At 39.1% G+C, this 20,967-nt stretch overlaps 1 protein-coding gene across 21 annotated transcripts in view; it reads right to left on the bottom strand.

Moving 5' to 3' along the window:
* Positions 1–20,967, bottom strand: part of PHF21A (PHD finger protein 21A) — a 197,164-nt gene that overhangs the window by 27,394 nt on the left and 148,803 nt on the right. For all 21 annotated transcript variants that reach the window (XR_013829586.1, XR_013829587.1, XM_079930665.1 and 18 more), the window contains 2 exons: positions 18,717–19,010; positions 348–446 (listed from right to left, as the gene is read on the bottom strand). Coding sequence is in view for 19 of the 21 variants with exons in the window: in XM_079930665.1 (XP_079786791.1) it covers positions 348–446; positions 18,717–19,010 (393 nt within the window). In the remaining 2 variants the exon portion in view is untranslated. The remainder of the gene's footprint in view (positions 1–347; positions 447–18,716; positions 19,011–20,967) is intronic.

The following is a 20,967-nucleotide window of genomic DNA, read 5'->3' as shown; positions in this document are numbered from 1 at the left end:
ATAACACAGACCTTAACTGAGTGAACTGGACATCTTTTAAATGTTGGCTGAGACAAACAAAACATAATGATCATTAGGAATGCAGTGGGATACCTGGGGCAATGGTCACGAATCACACAAGTCTAATGTGTGACATACGTATGAAAGGCCTGTTTGCCAGCTCACGAACACTCAAGACCACACTCTTAATCTGTCCCAGGCCAACCTGATTTGGCAATAACATTACTGAATAGTGAGAAAGCACAAGACAAGGATATCAAGTGATTCAGGGAGCAAGTGTCCCTCATGATGCCTGTGAATAAGTCGCATCACATAGACTGAGCCATGCCTTGGAGGGCTGGGCCTACCTGAGGGTTCTCCTCCCGTTTTGGTTTGGGTGCAGTAGGTGGAGTGACGGTGCGGCTCTCCGTTTGTTTCTCATCTGTTTCTGTGTGGGATTTAATTGTCTAGAAGAAGAAAATTAAATGAAACTTCAGAATTCACTTTTTTATTAAAAGAATAAAAGCAAACATAGTTTGACTGTTGCCAACAAGAAAGAAAAGAACATACTCAAATTGGAAACATATTAATAAAGGAGATAATACGGACTTCATTGTAGAAGGGGGAAAAAGTAAAATGGAAGGCCCCAGTTGAAATGATTAAATTGCATGACTAGAATAGCTATGAATCTATAAATACAACAGTCTATTTCAATGTACTTTAGGAGGCAGGGGTAGTTTCCCAGAAGTCAGTCCATTCTTGTTACATATGGGTCAAGCTCTAGTTCATAGCATGCTTAGGATCTGAATGATGTCCAGAAAAATCTTAGATACACACTTTTCTATTTCAGAACAATTCTAATCACAATCTAAGAGAGGTTGCAGAACTATCCTTACTTGGGATATTTAAAACCTGCCTATATCATCCATTAGAGGAGAGATGCAGTTGCCAAGGAAAGGCCATCTTGTAAAGGGCTGCCATCCTGATTACGGCCAAGCTCATCTTCCAGATGCGTCCATTCAAACAAAAGAAACACCAGTAGCATTACCATCTTCAGACACAAATGGCAGCTAGCAAACTAGTAGACTGGGTTTGCATTACTATTCTTATCTTGACCCAATGGCTAATTCATTTTATGAAACCCTCTGTAAATACTGAAATGATATTAGAACAGTGGATATAAAACTATAAACATAAACCTAATTTACATTTTCAAAATTAAAAACCATGCAGAAAAGGATTATAAGAGACTACTACAAACAACTATATGCCAATAAAATGGACAACCATGAAGAAATGGACAAATTCCTGGAAAAGTACAATTTTCCAAGACTGAACCAGGAAGAATTAGAAAATATAAACAAATCAATCACAAGTAATGAAATTGAAACCATAATTAAAAATCTTCCAACAAACAAAATCCAGGACCAGATGGCTTCACAGGTGATTTCTATGAAACATTAAGAGAAGAGCTAACACCGATCCTTCTCAAACTCTTCCCAAAAACTGCAGAGGGAGAAACACTCCCGAATTCATTCTATGAAGCCACCATCACCCTGATACCAAAACCAGAAAAAGATATCACAAAAAAAGAAAATTACAGACCAATATCACTGATGAACATAGATGTAAAAATCCTGAACACAATATTAGCAAACAGAATCCAACAGCACACTAGAAGGATCATACACCATGATCAAGTGGGATTTATCCCAGGGATGCAAGGATTCTTCAATATACGCAAATCAATCAATGTGATACACCACATTAACAAATTAAGGAATAAAAACCATATGATCATCTCAACAGATGCAGAAAAAGCTTCTGACAAAATTCAACACCCATTTATGATAAAAAAAAACTCTCCAGAAAATGGGCATAGAGGAAAGCTACCTCAACATAATAAAGGCCATATACGACAAACCCACAGCAAGCATCAGACTCAATGGTGAAAAAGTGAATGCATTTCCACTAAGATCAGGAACAAGACAAGGATGTCTGATCACTCTCATCACTCTTATTCAACATAGTTTTGTAAGTCCTAGCCACAGCAATCAGAGAAGAAAAAGAAATAAAAGGAATACAAATTGGAAAAGAAGAAGTAGAACTGTCACTGTTTGCAGATGACATGATACTATACATAGAGAACCCTAAAGATGCCAAAAACTAATCAATGAATTTGGTAAGGTTGCAGGATACAAAATTAATGCACAGAAATCTCTGGCATTCCTATACACCAACAATGAAAAATCTGAAAGAGAAATTAAGGAAACACTCCCATTTACCACTGCAACAAAAAGAATAAAATACCTAGGAATAAACCTGCCTAAGGAGGTGAAAGACTTGTATTCGCAAAACTATAAAACACTGATGAAAGAAATCAAAGATGACACAAATAGGTGGAGAAATATACCATGTTCTTGGATTGGAAGAATCAATATTGTGAAAATGTCTCTACTACCCAAAGCAATCTACAGATTCAATGCAATCCCTATCAAACTACCAAAGGCATTCTTCACAGAATTAAAACAAAAAATCTTACAATTCATATGGAAACACAAAAGACCCCGAATAGCCAAAGCAATCTTGAGATAGAAAAATGGAGCTGAAGGAATCAGGTGCCCTGACTTCAAACTATACCACAAAGCTACAGTAATCAAGACAGTATGGTACTGGCACAAAAACAGAAATATAGATCAATGGTACAGGATAGAATGCCCAGAGATAAGCCCATGCACATATGGGCACCTAATTTACGACAAAGGAGGCAAGAACATACAATGGAGAAAAGACAGCCTCTTCAATAAGTGGTGTTGGGAAAACTGGACAGCTACACGTAAAAGAATGAAATTAGAACACTACCTAACACCATACACAAAAATAAACTCCAAATGGATTAAAGACTTAAATGTAAGACCAGACACTATAAAACTTTTAGAGGAAAACATAGGAAGAACACTCTTTGACATAAACCACAGCGAGATCTTTTTTGACCCACCTCCTAGAGTAACAGAAATAAAAACAAAAATAAACAAATGGGACTTAAAAGCTTTTGCACAGCAAAGGAAACCATAAACAAGACAAAAAGACAACCCTCAAAATGGGAGAAAATATTTTCAAATGGAATAACAGACAAAGGATTAATCTCCAAAATATACAAACAGCTCATGGAGCTCAATGTCAAAAAAACAAACAATTCAGTTAAAAAACGGGCAGAAGACCTAAATAGACATTTCACCAAGGAAGACGTACAGATGGCAAAGAGGCACATGAAAAGATGCTCAACATCACTAATTATTAGAGGAATGCAAATCAAAACTACAATGAGGTATCACCTCACGCTGTCAGAATGGCCATTATCAAAAAAGCTAGAAACAATAAATGCTGGAAAGGGTGTGGTGAAAAGGGAATCCTCCTACACTGTTGGTAGGAATGAAAATTGATACAACCACTATAGAAAACAGTATGGAGGTTCCTTAAAAACTAAAAATAGAACTACCATATGACCCAGCAATCCCACTACTGGGAAACCATAATCCAAAAAGAAACATTCACCACAATGTTCACTGCAGCACTATTTACAATAGCCAGGACACGGAAGCAACCTAAATGTCCATCAACAGATGAACAGATAAAGAAGATGTGGCACATATATACAATGAAATATTACTCAGCCATAAAAAGAAACAAAATTGACTTATCTATAGTGAGGTGGATGGACCTAGAGTCTGTAATACAGAGTGAAGTAAGTCAGAAAGAGAAAAACAAATACCATATTTAACACATATATATGGAATCTAAAAAAAAAAAAAAAAAAAAAAGGTACTGATGAACCTAGTTGCAAGGCAGAAATAAAGAGGCAGACATAGAGAATGCACCTGATGACATGGGGTGGGAAAGCGAAGCTGGGGTGAAGTGAGAGTAGCATCAACATGTATACACTACCGAATGTAAAACAGTTGGCTGGTGGGAAGCAGCAGCATAGCACAGGGAGATCGGCCTGGTGCTTTGCGATGACCTAGCAGGGGTGGGATAGGGAGGATGGGAGGGAGGCTCAAGAGGGAGGGGATATGGGGACATGTGTATGCATATGGCTGACTCACTTTGTTGTACAACAGAAACTAACACGGTATTGTGAAGCAATTATACTCCAATAAAGATCTATTAAAAAAAAAACACAATGCAGATGCAAATGGTCTTTTTGTATGGCAACAAGTAATTAAATAAATGAGAGTGAAACTGTCTGATTATTGATGAGTAGGAGCCAAATGAAAGACTGGTTCTACAAACAGGATATCAAAATTCTCAGAAATCAGTATGTTGTGAAATATTTTACTAGATCTGAAAAACTAACATAATCACTTTATTTTTTTCACTTTATTTCTTGGCCATGTCCATATTTTCCTTCTGCTTCTCATATTATTACTTTAGGAAAGTGTTAAGTATCTGTCTTATCAATACTGTGGCAACCACTGTCCTGGGGCATAAATGCTACCTTGTATTTTTTTTTCTCATCAGGGTCCTATCTTATTTCCACCTCCAGACAATATAAGCTACTTGAGAGCAGGATTGTTCTACACGCTTTTGCACCCCTTTGTACCCAGCACAGGGCCTCACCGTAGAGCAGGTATGCTGTAAAGAGACGTTGATCTTCTGAGTGGGGAGCATGACCTACCAGAAGAATCACTTGCTTTCCTCTCTCTCTCACACACGCTTTTTTTATTAACCAAAAAGGACACATTTCCCCCATAAAACAAACCACCAAACACACCTACAAAGGAACACAATGGGAAAGTAGTTTATAGTGACATTTTTAAGGTCCTGGGTATCCAGGAAGCTTATTTCATAGCTCCGTGAATTGGAAGAACAGGAGTCTGACAGGGGAGGGAGAAGAGAAGGTCAACTATAAGGGTTTGCTGCTCCATTCCAAGGCTGTGTGATGTCCCTGGGGGTCTCTTACTTCCATCTCTAGGGCTGAATAAGCAGGCAGTGGTGATGCCTCCAGGGAAGATCAAACCAATTCCTCTTCACTAAAGAATTATCCAGGGTTCAAATTTTCTCTCACGCAGAAGAGTACAATTATCTCAAGGTTGGATAAAGAATACCAAAAGCACCCAAGAAAATAAAGATAAAGCAATTGCTGGTGGCGCATTGGTTAAGAATCCGCCTGCCAATGCAGGGGTCACAGGTTCAAGCCCTGGTCCAGGAAGATCCCACGTGCCGCAGAGCAACTAAGCCTGTGCGCCACAACTACTGAACCTGCGCTCTAGAGCCCGTGAGCCACAACTACAGAGTCCACGTGCCACAACTTCTGAAGCCCGAGTTCCTAGAGCCCGTGCTCCACAACAAGAGAAGCCACCGCAATGAGAAGCCCGTGCACCACAACAAAGAGTAGCCCATGCTCGCCAAAACTAGAGAAAGCCTGCATGCAGCAACAAAGACCCAACACAGCCAAAAATAAAATAAATTAAAAAAAACAAAAAATGTATTAAAAATAAAGCAGAACTCCTTAAAAAAAAAAAAAAAGAGATAAAGCAATCAAAACAATGGGGAGGTGTCTTTCTCTCATGGACCTTCCGCTCCAGGGGAAGCCAGCTGCCATGCTGTGAACAGCACTATGGAGGGGCCTATGAGGTGAGGAACTGAACCTCCTGCCAACAGCCAGGGAGAAGTGAGGACTGCTGACAACCATGTGACTGAGTTTGGAAGTGAATTATCCAGCCCCAGTTGAGCCTTGAAATGACTGCAGTCCTGACCAACTAGTTTGAATGCAAATTTGTGAGGGACCTTGAGCCAGGACCACTGAGCTAAGATGCAACCTGATTCCTGACCTCAAAAATTGTGTGAGATAATAAATTTTTGTTGTTTTAAGCTGCTTAAAACAAACAAAAAACATTAGGGTTTGACATCACAGAAAACAGGGAGTTTTAGAATCAGTCCTTTCACTAAAGCAAACATTAAGCTGGCAGAAACTGACAGAATCAACTTTTTAAAACTCTGGAATCTAATAAAAAACTAAGAATAATCGGGGGGGGGGCACTTACTGAAGAAAGAGGCTGCTAAATTTTATTAAGAAAGTAGTTTTCCTTACCTACCAACAAATCCATCCCTTAGTTCAACAGGGGCTGTGGAGATGGTAATCTGTGTTCCTGGTGTGGTTTGTGGAACCTCGTTTTCAACTTGTGGCTGTGTATTCTGACCTGTCTGGTAACCCCCTAAGGACTGGTGCAGGCTGACCCTTGTTTGCCCACCCAAGGCTGAAGCAGCTTTCCAGGTGCCATCTGATGAAAGCATCTAAAGACATATGTTACCTGTAGTTACCTGGTGCAAAGGATGGGAGGTGGAGTATGCAGCAGACAGACCCAAAGGTCTAGGAAGAAGGAGGCTGAGGAGGAAGATCCTTGGAGGAGTAAGGGCTTTGAAGGGCTATCACGTGTACTGGGGAACCCCAAGTGCACTGAGCATTCCCAGGGCTAGATGCATACTCAGAAAAGAGCTGAGAGAACCCTAAGCTTGTACCTCTGGCTGATCTTTGAGCTCTGTCCAAGAAAGAGGTGAAGTCTAAGACACAGTTACAGGTGGCCTGGCTTAGCATTGAAGGAATGCCCCCTGCTCAAAGCCAATCTGCAAAGACCAAGAAAGGGTTTTCTGTTTTTATTTTAATTTACTTATTACTACCTTTTTCTCCTTTTTGGCTCCAGTTGTTTAAGTAAATCTAATAGAACAGAAATTTCAATAACCACACATGACAAGAAATAGTATTTGCAAAAATAGTTTGGAAAAGGCACTAAACAAACAACTGCAGCTCTCAACAATTAACAGCAGTAAACCCTGGGGTAGGAGGAGAACTGGGGTAGCAGTCAACTGCCTTAAATATGCTCAAAGAGCTAAAAGAAACCAGGAACAAAGAACTAAAAAAATTCCAGAAGAGGGCTTCCCTGGTGGCGCAGTGGTTGAGAGTCCGCCTGCTGATGCAGGGGACACGGGTTCGTGCCCTGGTCTGGGAAGATCCCACATGCCGCGGAGCGGCTGGGCCCGTGAGCCATGGCCGCTGAGCCTGCGCGTCTGGAGCCTGTGCTCCACAACGGGAGAGGCTACAACAGTGAGAGGCCCGCGTACCGGGAAAAAAAAAAACATCCAGAAGAACAATGTCTCACCAAAAAGAAAATGTTAATAAAGACATAGAAATTATTTAAAAGAACCAAATAGAAATCTAGAGCTGAAAAATATAATAGCTGAAATGATAAATTCATTAAGGGGTTCAGGCAAAAGAAAGAATCAGTGAACCTGAAGATAGGATAACTGAAATTTCCAGTCTAAGGAGCAGACAGAAAAAAGAATGTAGAAAAAGTACAGAGCCTAAGAAACCTGTGAGACATTGTCAAGCATACCAACATATGCATTATAGACTCCCAGGGGGAAAGGACAGACAGAAAGAAGCAGAAATATTTGAAGAAATAACAGCTGTAAACTTCCCAAATTTGATGAAATATATGAATCTACAGGCATACCTCATTTTATTTATTTATCGCACTTCACTTTATTGCACTTTGCAGATACTGCATTTTTTACAAACCGAAAGTACGTGGCAACCCTGTCTCTGTGTCAAGTTTTGGTAATTCTCACAATATTTCAAACATTTTCATTATTATCATACTTGTCATGGTGATCTGTGATCAGTGATCTCACTGCAAAAAGATTATAATGTGATAAAGGCTCAGATGATGGTGAGCATTTTTTAGCAATAAAGTATTTTTAAATTAAGGTATATACATTGTTTTTTGACATAATGCTATTGCACACTCAGTAGACTACAGTATAGTGTAAACATAACTTGGATATGCACTGAGAAACCAGAAAATTCATGTGACTACCTTTATCTGCTTTATTGTGGTGGTGTGGAACTGAATCCACAATATCTCCAAGGTATGCCTGTACACATCCAAGAAGCTCAGTGACCTCCAAGTAGGATAAACTCAAAGACACTCATACTGAAACACAGTATAATCACACTGTCAAAAGCCAAAGAGAGAATCTTGAAAGCAGCAAAAGCAAAATGATGCATCACATGTAAGGGTCCTCAATAAGATTAACAGTCAATTTCTCATCAGAACCAGAGACCACAAGGCAGTGGGATGACACATTTAAAGTGCTAAGGGGGCTTCCCTGCCGGTCCAGTGGTTAAGACTCCACACTTCTACAGCAGGGGGCACAGGTTCCATCCCTGGTCAGGGAACTAAGATCCTGCATGCTGTGCAGCACAGCCAAAATAAATAAATACACAATTAAAGTTCTGACAGAAAAAAGACTATTAACCGAGAACTCCATTTCCTGCAAAAAGCAAAGGGAGTTCACTGCAAGTAGACCTGTCCTAAAAGAACTCCCTTTAGAGTTCTTCAGGTTAAATAAAAAGACCCTAGACAGTAACTTGAAGCCAAACAAGAAAAAAAAACTCCAGTAAAGGTAACTACATAGGTTAATATAAAATCCAGTATTACTGTATCTTTGATTTGTAACTTTTCTTTTTGCTTCCTATATGATTTAAAAGAGAAATGAATGAAAAAATTATAAATATGTATTAGTGGCCACACAATATATAAAGATGCAATGTGAGACCGTAACAACATAAAAGGGGGCTGGCCAGAGCTGTATAGGAGCAGAGATTTTGTATACTACTGAAGCTAAGCTGGGATCAAATTAAATTACATTGTTAAAAATTTATGAATGTTATCTATAGTCCCCATGGTAACCATTAAGAAAATAACTAAAACATACAGAAAAGGAAATGAGGAGAGCATCAAAAAAGTACATACACTGGTGTAAAAAAAAAAAAACACACACACACAAAAGATGGCAGTATTGGAGGAACTGGGGTCCAAAAAAGACATAAGACATGTAGAAAACAAAGAGCAAAATGGCATAAATCCTTGCCTATCAGTAATCACTTTAAATGTAACTGGATTAAACTCACCAATTAAACAACAGAGAGTGGCAGAATGGATTAAGGAAACAAGATCCGGGACTTCCCTGGTGGCGCATTGGTTAAGAATCTGCCTGCCAATGTAGGGGACACGGGTTCGAGCCTTGGCCTGGGAAGATACCACGTGCTGCGGAGCAACTAAGCCTGTGCACCACAACTACTGAGCCTGCCCGCCTAGAGCCCATGCTCTGCAACAAGAGAAGCCACTGCAATGAGAAGCCTGCGCACTACAATGAAGAGTAGCACCCCCTCATCACAACAAGAGAAAAGCCCACACACAGCAACAAAGATCCAACACAGTGAAAAAAATAAATAAATGTTAAAAACAAAAAACAAAAAAACACAAGATCCAACAATATGCTATCTATAAGAGATACATTTTAGAGCCAAAAACATAGAAAGGTATCCATCAAAGGATGGAAAAAGATACTGCACACAAATAGTAACCAAAAGAGTACAGAGATGGCTATGCTAATATCAGACAAAATTCACTGTAAGTCAAAAACCATTACAGGAGACAAAAAAGGTCATTATATATTGATAAAAGAGTCAATTTATCAAAAAGATATGACAATTTCAAATATATATGCACCAAACAACAGAGTCTCAAAATATATGATGCATATACTGACAGAATTGAGGGGAGAAATACACAGTTCTATAATAATAATTAAAGACTTTAATACCTCACTTTAAATAATGGAAAGCACACATAGAAAGAAGATCAATAAGGAAACAGAGGACTTAAACAACACTATAAACCAACTAGACCTAAGAGACATAAAGAACCGCCTACTCAACAACAACAGAATACACGTTCTTCTCAAGTACACATGAAACATTCTTCAGGATAGACCATATTTTAGGCCACAAAACAAATCCTAATAAATTTTAAAAGACTGAAGTCATATGAAGTATTTTTTCTGATGACAACAGAAAGAAGCTAGAAGTCAATATAAAGGAATACCAGAAAAATTTTAAGTATGTAGAAATTAAACAACATACTTTTATTTGGCTGCGCCGGGTCTTAGTTGTGGCATGCAGGATCTTTGTTGTGGCATGCGGGATCCTTTTTTCTTTAGTTGCGGCATTCGGGACCTTTAGCTGCAGCATGTGAACCTTTAGTTGCAGCATGCGGGATCTAGTTCCCCGACCAAGGATCGAACCCGGGCCCCCTGCACTGGGAGCGTGGAGTCTTAGCCACTGGACCACCAGGGAAGTCCCTAAAAAACATACTTTTAAACAACCAGTGGAACAAAGAAGAAATCACTAGGGAAACTTTCTATCTCCCTGAAGAATGAAAATGAAAATAAACATACCAGAACTGATGAGATGCAGTGAAAGCACTGGTCAGAGGGAAATTTAAAGCTGTAATAGTCTGTACATAAAAAATAAGAAAGCATTCAAATCTAAATGCTTATAACCTAAATAACCTAAATTTACAGCTTAAGGAACTAGAAAAGAAGAACTAAACACAGAGCTAGCAGAAGGCAGGAAATAATAAAAATTAGAGCGGAGATAAATGAATTGGAGAATAGAAAAACGACAGAATTAATGAAACCAAAAGTTGATTCTTTGAAAAGATCAACAAAATTGAAAAATCTTTAATAAGACAGAATAAGGAAAAAAGAGAGAAGACACAAATAACAAAAATCAGAAATAAAAGTGGGGACATTACTACCAATCTTATAGAAATAAAAAGGATTATAAGAGAATACACTGATCAACTGTACACCAACAGGTTGCCAAGGGGGACTGGATTGGGGAAGGGATGGAGTGAGAGGCTGGGGTTAGCAGATGTAAGCTTTTATGTATAGAATGGATAAACAACAAGGTCCTACTGTATAGCACAGAGAACTATATTCAATATCCTATGATAAACCATAATGGAAAAGAATATAAAAAGGAATGTATATATATGTATAACTGAAGCACTTTGCTGTACAGCAGTAATTAACACAATACTGTAAGTCAACTATACTTCAATTAAAAAAACAATCAGATAACATATGAAATGGATATCAGATGAAATGGATAAATTCTTATAAACATACAAATTACCAAACTGACTCCAGAAGAAATAGAAAATGTCAACAGACCTATAACAACTAAAGAGACTGAAACAGTAATCAAAATCCTCTCAAGGGCTTCCCTGGTGGCGCAGTGGTTGAGAGTCCGCCTGCCGATGCAGGGGACACAGGTTCGTGTCCCAGTCCGGGAAGATCCCACATGCCACGGAGCAGCTAGGTCCGTGAGCCATGGCCACTGAGCCTGCGCGTCCGGAGCCTGTGCTCTGCAACAGGAGAGGCCACCAACAGTGAGAGGCCCACGTACCGCAAAAAAAAAAAAACCTCCCAAAAAAGAAAAGTCCAGGACCAGACAGCTTCTCTGGTGAATTCTACCAAACAGTTAAAGAATTAACACCAATCCTTCTCAAACTTTTCCAAAAAATAGAAGAGCAGAAAACACTTTCTAACTCATTCTATGAGGCCAGCATTATCCTGATACCAAAGCCAGACAAAGACACCACAATAATAGAAAATTACAGACCAATATCTGTCATGAATATAGATGCAAAAGTCCTCAATAAAATACTAGCAAACTGAATCCAACAGCATATTAAAAGGATGATACACAATGACAATGTGGAACTTATCCTAGGAATGGAAGATATTTTTAAAAAAATCAATGTAATATACCACGTTAATAAATGAAGGCAAAGAAAAACGATATGATCATCTCAGTTAATGCAGAAAGAGCATCTGTGAAAATCCAACACCCATTCATGATACGAACACTCAGAAAACTAGGAACAGAAGGGAATGTCCTCAACTTTATAAAGGGCATTTATGTGAAACTACAGCTAGCATCATACTCAATGGTGAAATACTGAAAGCTTTCCCTCTGAGATCAGGAACAAGAGATGTATGTCCACTTTCATCACTGCTATTCAACATTATAGTGGAAATTCTAGCCAGAGCAATTAGGCAAGAAAAAGAAATATAAGGCATCCAAATTGGAAAGGAACACATAAAACTATCTCTTTTTGCAGAGGACATGATCTTATATATACATAAAATCCTAAAGATTCCACAAAACAACTACTATAGCTAATAAATGAATTCAGGAAAATTGTGAGGTACAAGATCAACACAAAAACCAGCGGTATTTCTAATACATGGTAATTCATGATAGCAATGAACAATCCTAATAGGAAATTAAAAAAACAACTCAATTTACAATATCATCCAAAAGAATAAAATACATAGGAATAGGGACTTCCCTGGTGGTGCAGTGGTTAAGAATCCACCTGCCAATGCAGAAGACATGGGTTCGAGCCCTGGTCCAGGAAGATCCCACATGCCACAGAGCAACTAAGCCTGTGTGCCACAACTACTGAGCCTGTGATCTAGAGCCTGTGAGCCACAACTACTGAGCCCATGTGCCACAACTACTGAAGCCCGCGTGCCTAAAGCCCATGCTCTGCAACAAGAGAAGCCACTACAATGAGAAGCCTGCACACCACAATGAAGAATAGCCCCCACTCGCCACAACTAGAGAAAGCCTGCATGCAGCAGCAAAGACCCAACACAGCCAAAAATAAACAAATAAAAAATAAATAAATTTATTTAAAAAAACAAAAAGAAAACCTAGGAGTAAATTTAACCAAGGAGGTGAAAGACTTGTACACCGAAAAGTATAAAACACTGCTGAAGAAATAAAGAAAACCTAAGTAAATGGAAAGACATCATGTTCAAGGACTGGAACACAGAATATTGCCCAGATGGCAATACTATGCAAAGCAATCTACAGATTCAAAACAATTCCTATCAAAATTCCAACAGCCCCCTACCCCACCCTTTTTTTGCAGAAAGACTGGAAAAGCCAATTCTCAAGTTCATGTAGAGCTGTAAGGGTCCCTGAATAGCCAAAACAAGATTGAAAAAGAAAAAAGTTGGAGGATTCATATTTCCCAATGTCAAAACTTACTACAAAACTATAGCAATTAAGACAGTGTGGTTGGTACTGGCATAAGGACAGACATATAGACCAACAGAATAGGACTGAGAGTCCAGAAATAAACCCATACATCCATGGCCAATAGATTTTCAATAATGATGCAATGATCATTCAAATGGGGACAGAATAGTTTCTTCAACAAATAGTGCTGGGAGAACTGGATATCCACCTGCAAAAGAATAAAGTTGGACCCTTGTTTCACCCTATATACAGAAATTAAGTCAAAATGGATTACTGACCTAAATATAAGAGCTAAAACCATACAACTCTTAGAAGAAAAATTAGGGATACATCTTCATGACCTTAGATGTGACAATGGATTCTTAGTTATGACACCAAAAGCACAAGCAACAAAAGAAAAAATTTAAAAACTTCTGTGCATCAAAGGACATTAGAAAGTGAAAAGACAACCTATATATTGAGAGAAAATGTTTTTAAGTTACATATCTGATAAGGATCCAGTATCCAGATTATATAAAGAACTCTTACAACTCAACAACAAAAACATGAACAACCCAGTTTAAAAACCGGCAAAGAACTCAGAGATTTCTCCAAAGAAAATTTACATATGGCCAACGAGCACGTGAAAAGATGCTCAACAACGTTAATTATTAGGGAAATGCAAATCAAAATCACAATGTGATATCATTTCACACCCACTAGGATGGCTATAATTTTTTTAAAAAGGAAAATAATAAGTGTTGGTAAGGAGGTGAAGAAAATGGAACACTCATACCTTGCTGGTGGGAATGTAAACTGATTCAGTTGCTGTGGAAAACAGTTTGGCAGTTCCTCAAAAAGTTAAACATAGAATTACCATATGATCCAGCAATTCCACTTGTAGGTATATACCCCAAAGAATGGGAAATAAGTGCTCAAACAAATGCTAGTGCATTAATATTCACAGCAACACTATTCCCAATAGCCAAAAATAATCCAAATCTATCAATGGGTGAATGGATAAACAAATTGTGGTATATACATACAAATGGAATACTATTTGACTATTAAAAAGGAATGGAGTACTAATACATGTTACAATATGGATAAATCTTAAAACATTATGCTAAGTAAAGAAACCAGATACAAAAGGTCACATACTGTATGAGTCCATCTATATGAAATACCCAGAATAGGTAAATTTATAGAGACAGAAAGCAGATTGGTGATTGCTAGAGGCAGGGGAGGAGCAAATGAGGAGCAACTACTTAATGAGTACTGAGTTTCATTTTGGGGTAATAAAAATGTTTTGGAACTAGACAGAGGTGGTAGTTGCACAACACTGTGAAAGTACTAAATGCCACTGAGTTGTTCACTTTAACATGGTTAATTTGATGTGATGAGAATTTCGCCTCAATTAAAAAAACAATTAGGTTGGGAAACAAACAAACAAAAAAGATTAAGCTAAAAGTATGGTCTCTATCAGAGGTTATAAACCACTATCCAGAGGTGAAGCTGTCCGGCAGGTGTTATTTTTTGCCTACATGGTGTTTAAACAGTTACTGATATATATATATACTTTTTAATTTTTTATTTATTTTATATTTGTTTTTAATCTCAAAAGTATATCTTGAAATCTCTCAAAATATCTGGATTTCTGGCTTTTCTTGAAAAAGTTTTCATATGATAAAAACTGGCTATTGTCAAAAAGTTGCTGCCTCCTTGAGATCGAGTATATTACTTTGCACTTTACCACAGTCTCTTCTACTTTCTATTATCTTCTTGACACCAAGGCCAAATTGTCGATTTTATCATACTTGTCTTACTATTTCAAAGAAATTAAGAGTGGGATATCTCTTGTACTCATGTTCCCATTGGAAGTGAAAAAAAATCTACTTGTTTACTCCCAGTCTGTTTTACTCGTTTATTGATATATTTCCTACTTGGCACCTGTACGAATTTGCAAATCCTGTTCTTTTTTGGTTTTACAAAGATAAAAACCAAAAACTCTGAATAGAACTAAATTAGCCATTTATACCCCTGAATTACAAATTCATCTTTTAAGGCTGGGCTGCATGAATAATGAAAGTTAGGCGCTTGAAAATTTTTTAAATGTACAAAGTTTCATCAATCAAGGTTAAAAAAATCTGGATTGAGGGCAAAGAGTTACCACCTCAAGTTTCCTTAAAGAGAAGACTGGGATCTGAGGCTAATACATTGGATAATACTCTCAACTTGGAAGTACTCTTTTTTTTAGAGGACACTGTGTAGGTTCCTATACAAAATATAGATGGAAGTAGGGGAATGGGTGGCAATCTGACAGATTTTCCCATACAACCTAGGATTTTTTTCAGTAGCCTAGCCTTAGGGACATACATAGATGTCTTTGTTGCAGGGATTGGGGTGGGGTGACGTGGATAAGAAATGAACATAATCCCTGAGAACTAAATGCGTCAGACACAGTCTAACGGACTTTAAGCTCTTTACGTCATTCCGCCATCCACAGGTGTTTAGCCCCATTTCACAGAGTGCTGGCGAGGACAAAGACATAACAGGAGGCAGTGTGGGGGCCATGATATAAGTCTGTCTGGCTTTATCTGCCTTTCTGCCTAAGTATGTTTCTAGCCTCAAAGCTCTTTAAACTCTACCACTCAGTTTCTCACAGCCACAAGGTAATGTGGCTTCTGATAAGGGATAAGACAGGTTCTCTTATCTAGGGTGGATAAGGAAGTTGGGGATGCCTGATGGGGGGAAGGAGAAGTGAGACCACTGTTGTTACAGCTGACGCTGCCTCTCCCTTTCCTATGCCTATATGAAACTACACGACCTGCCATGCTTCCTCCCCTGGAGGCAGAGCCACAGTGCCTGCCCCAGACCAAGCTCTGTGAGGGTACAGGCTTTGACCTCCCAACCCTTGTGTTAGCACATGTCGCATGGCAGCTGGCACAGAATCAACATTTTTTATTAAGTGACTGTTATCACCCTAAACAAAAGAGTAGCAAGCAGAAAGGAACCCATCTAGCCTGGCCACAGAGAGAATGCTGGACACAGGTTTTGATAACTCTATGAGTAGGCTGTAAGTGGTACTTCCGTGGCTACATAATGCTCATCTATGGGATCTCTTAACAGCTATAAATAAGATACTGGAAATGAAACATGGAAAAAAAAAAAAAGAGGATAGTAGAAAGATCTGAAGTAAGAGAATTCTGAGAATGGAGTCTAAAGAGAATCCTTGCTGACTGAGCTTGATAACCTGTAAGACTGCTGTGCCAGGTGGCCTGCTAAACTAAATCAGCAATGACTACATTCCTCTATTAGATCAACAAGAAGAAAGACCATGGAATTCACTGCTAGAAAATAATTTTTTTTTGATTTTTAAGAATTCATGGATACCTTTTTATGATATTTTTATAATCAAAATGAAAAGCTCTATCAATATGTAAGGCTGGGATATGAAAAGATATTCAAGATTTAATATGAAAAAAAAGCAAGTTACAAAGTAATATACAGTTTGATTTTGTATTTTCCTTTAGAAAGAAAATATGTGGAGGAATATAATCTAATCTGCTAATAGCAACTTTGGAGGGTAAAATTATGGGAGAAATTTACTCTCTTCAATGATTATGAAGGGATACATTTCTACAATATATATTTCTGTAACGTTTGAGCTTTCCTTTACGGTGAACAGGTATCATCTTTGTAATCAGAAAAAATAAGAAATGTAAAAATGAAATGAAACTGAAGATTCTCGTCTCCTAAAAATATCTTTATCAAAAAAGAGGTCAAAGAGAAATAGTATTTAATAATTTAAAATAACGTTTTGAGGGACTTCCCTGGTGGCGCAGTGGTTAAGAATCTGCCTGCCGGGCTTCCCTGGTGGCGCAGTGGTTGAGAATCTGCCTGCCGATGCAGGGGACACGGGTTCGAGCCCTGGTCTGGGAAGATCCCACATGCCGCGGAGCAACTAGGCCCGTGAGCCACAACTACTGAGCCTGCACGTCTGGAGCTTATGCTCCGCAACAAGAGAGGCTGCGACAGTGAGAGGCCCACACACCGCGATGAAGAGTGGCCCCCGCTTGCTGCAACTAGAGAAAGCCCTCGCACAAAAACGAAGACCCAACACAGCCAAAAATAAATAAATTAATTAATTAATTAAAAAGAAAAAAAAGAATCTGCCTGCTAATGCATGGGACACGGGTTTGAGCCCTGGTCCGCGAAGATCCCACATGCCGCGGAGCAACTAAGCCCGTGCACCACAACTACTGAGCCTGCACTCTAGAGCCCGCAAGCCACAGCTACTGAGCCCGCGTGCCACAACTATTGAAGCTTGCGCACCTAGAGACCATGCTCCACAACAAGAGAAGCCACCACAACGAGAAGCCTGCACACCACAGCAAAGAGTAGCTTCTTCTCACCACAACCAGAGAAAGCCCACGACCTGCAACGAAGACCCAACGCAGCCAAAAGTAACTAACTAACTAAATTTAAATAAATAAATAAAATAATGTTTTGAAACCACATTCTTTACAACTCTAATGCTCCTCAGAGGTCGTCCTTTGAGAGCCAGCACGGGACATGATGGCAGCTGGTCTACAAACACGCCCCCACCCAAACTCCTAAGCTTGGGCATCTTACTTTCATTATTTTAATATTGAAGTTCTGCTGATAATAAATTTGAAAACTCCTGATCTAAAATACATGTAAGTAATTTATCTCTAAATGTTCCTCAAAGCATTTTGGGGGGTTTGAGTAGCCTCCCCAGGAATAGAGATGTGTTCTTGCTGGTATTTCTTGATACGAGATTTTGGTACCCAGGTTCTTAGTGCCAGATCGGCTGCATTTATGAGCTGCCTGGGCAGAAAGCTGGTATTCCATGCATAAGGCTCCTCTGTTCAAGGTGGCCAAGGCAGCAGGAAGCCTTCTCATTCCCCACCATCTGGCCAGCCTCTCTGAATCATGGTCAGCCATCCAGAAGCAGAAGATTCAGGATCACCAGAGACTATTTTCAGTTGAATGAGAACTCAAGCCTGAGCAATAAGAAATAGGGCAATGACTTTTTAAATCAACTTTCTTGAAAGAGCTTTTCTTTCCACAATTCTTCTTTCTTGTCACTGGTCTTTCTTTAAATAGAATATGGTGACTGCCTATAAATCCTTTTTCTTGGTTTTAGAAATCTTTCTGTCATAGAACCCTTACGTATCTTTGGAGGTTACCTGTATTTCTATAGACTTGTGTTTTTAGGAGAAAATCTGATTTTAGAAATATAAATGAAAGGCTTCAATATCTGAGCTAAAATGTCTGTATCCTCTAGAGTTAAAAGAATGAATTTTAGAAATCTTAATTTTTTCATTGGCTCCTCACTATCTGTAATAACCAGGGAAAACCTTTGAAATGAAATCCTTTTCCTTGCTTTGTTTATTCTTCCTAACTTTCATAGTGATATCCTCATCTGGATTCTTACTGGGCCGAAATGAATATAGCATTTTCTGTTTACTACCTTATCTGTGCTTCCTGACTGAGGGCAGCAGAACCCATCTGTGAATTTCTGCTTCAGAAGCAGCAGGGGGAGCTCATTCACACAGGAATCAAAATTCATGTATAAGGGGATGGTGGGTAAAGCAACCCAACTTTCTTCGGTAAGAACAGCCCTTTTGCATTGTGGATAAATTATCACATGATAAGTAACAGACAATGGTGCTAACATAAGGAGCCGCTGAGAAGATAAAGACCCCTTACAGACTGACCAGCCTCAACGGCAAAGCTACTGCCCAAAGCAGGTGCGTACTCTTGCCTGTACCTGTTTTTCAAGGCTTGGCTTGCTAAGCTGTACAGTTTGAGGTCCAGCGAGTCTGGTGCCCGGAGTAGCTATCACAATGCTGGTGAGCTGGGCCATGGGGAACGTTTTGGCTATGGTTGCAGTCTGCCCATTGACGACACGGACGGGGTGGATGGAATTCTGGGAGGTAGGGAGGGTCGTGGGAGTGAACTTGGTCAGCATGACAGGCCTCTGGATAAGTTGAGGAGCTGCAAGCATGGGAGGAGGTGCTGGGGCAATAGGAATGTTATTCTGGGCCACAGGCTTAGGTCGAACCTATGGAGAAAGAAAGAACAATTATTGCATTACTTAAACTTCTCAAGTCCTATAAATCTTAAGACATTGCCAGATCCTCTGCACTATATATGTGAGTGAAATGGTATTCAGTACAAATATTAATATCCATTTTAGTATTATCAATTCTATAGATCTCAGCATATATAATATTACAAAGATGCATCAGCTCTTAAGAGGATGCAAATGTTACCCCAGAATGTAGTTTTTCTGATTCCAAACCGCAGCTCCCTCTCCTATACCATGCCGCCTCTTCGGGCTGAGGTCAAATGCCTAATCCAGAGACTGGTCTCACCCAGAACTTGTGCCCAGTATGGTAATAATGCTGCCACTGCCTTTAATTCACGTTCTAAATTTCTTCATATCCACAGCTCAGTTCACTCCCATCTCTGGCCCTCTAACTCCCTGTTCTTGGGTGCTCCTTCTCTAAGTCTCCTTTGTGGCTTCCTCTACCTCTGCCCAATCCAAAATATAAATATTTCTCAGGGTTTTGTCCTGGTACCCCTTTTCTTCTGAATGTCCTCACTCCTCCTGGGAACTCTCACTGCATCCTACAGCTTCAACTACTATCTATATACTAAAGACTTCCACACTTGTATCTCAGGACCACACAGTTCCTTAACTTCAGAGTCATTTATTCAACTCCCTGTTATACATCTCTACTTGGAAATTTCACAAGAAGTTCAAAATCAGCATGTCCAAAACTCATCAACTTCTTCTTCCAATCTTTTCTTCTTCCTATAATCATTACATCAGTAAATGCCCCTTTCTTACTAAAAAAACTTCAGAATCATTCCTAATGCTTCCTACTCTACCTCTACTTCCTAAATCCTTCTCAGATATGTCTACTTTCTATCCTCACTACCACTACTCTAGCTGTGTTTGCTTTACTGAAACAGTGGCAGAAAACTGTGATTAAAAACATGGGATCAGCCTTGCCTGGGTTCAAATTCTGGTTCTACCACTTACTAGCTAGCTGTGTAACCTAAGATAACACACCTAATCTCTCTAAGAGTATTTTTCAAACTTTCTAAACTGTGACCTGTGGGCAAAATCCTTTCTCCTTATGCATAAGAATTTCACCTTCAGTTAACTCTCTAGCTGTATACCCCTGGAAACCTGATAAGGGAAGAATGTCAACTATGTTAGCAGGCAACACTGCTTATGGTACAAATGACCTCTTGCTGCTAAATCAAATCTAACATTTCCATTACTTGAAAAAAGCAGAGATGGAAATACGTTATTAAAAATAAACATTTTTAAGTTGTTTAAAAGAAAAAAACGACGATGAGACACCCTGCTTTGGGCTTCCTGAAATGGGGTGACTCTTGTAACTGTGCCTGTCCACTGCGGGGACCTTGAAAGCCATGCCTATAGAATTGTTATAAGATATATTAGGCTCCTGTAAGGCATAAGATTTCTGTGCTAGGGTGGCTCTCCCACTGACCTGATAAAGATCTCACTTCCCTGTACCTGAGCAGTCCCTGGACTGCCGTAGAGACTATTATATGGACTGCTATAGGGATTCCTACTGAAGAAGCTGTCTTGCTGGCAAGCTCTGGTTTCTGTCCTATATCATTCCAAGTAGACTGGTGCCAAGTGTGGCCTCTGATAGTCTTGTGAGTCTGAATACTTAGCTGCATCTAAGACAACCCTATAGTGTGTGCTGTGGATACACAACAGGAAATATGTTTCACGCTGTAACCAATACGCGTACATAGATATTTATCTTTACCTCTCTAACATAAAAACTTCATGAAAAAATACTTATGTGCTACATACTCTAACATTTCCTATTGTCTTGTTCATTTTACTTAAAAACTCTGGTTACAATCCACTAAATTGATTTCACAGCCTACTAATGGGTCATGCCCCACCGTTTGAAAAACAAAGACTAAGCCTTAGATTCTTATTCTTAGATTCTTACCTGAATACCTAC

Source organism: Stenella coeruleoalba (genome assembly GCF_951394435.1).
Source record: "Stenella coeruleoalba genome assembly, chromosome: 8".
In the NCBI taxonomy this organism is placed as follows: domain Eukaryota; kingdom Metazoa; phylum Chordata; class Mammalia; order Artiodactyla; family Delphinidae; genus Stenella; species Stenella coeruleoalba.
The sequence above is the reverse complement of the archived record's forward strand: the minus strand, read 5'-3'. Positions and strand labels throughout refer to the sequence as shown.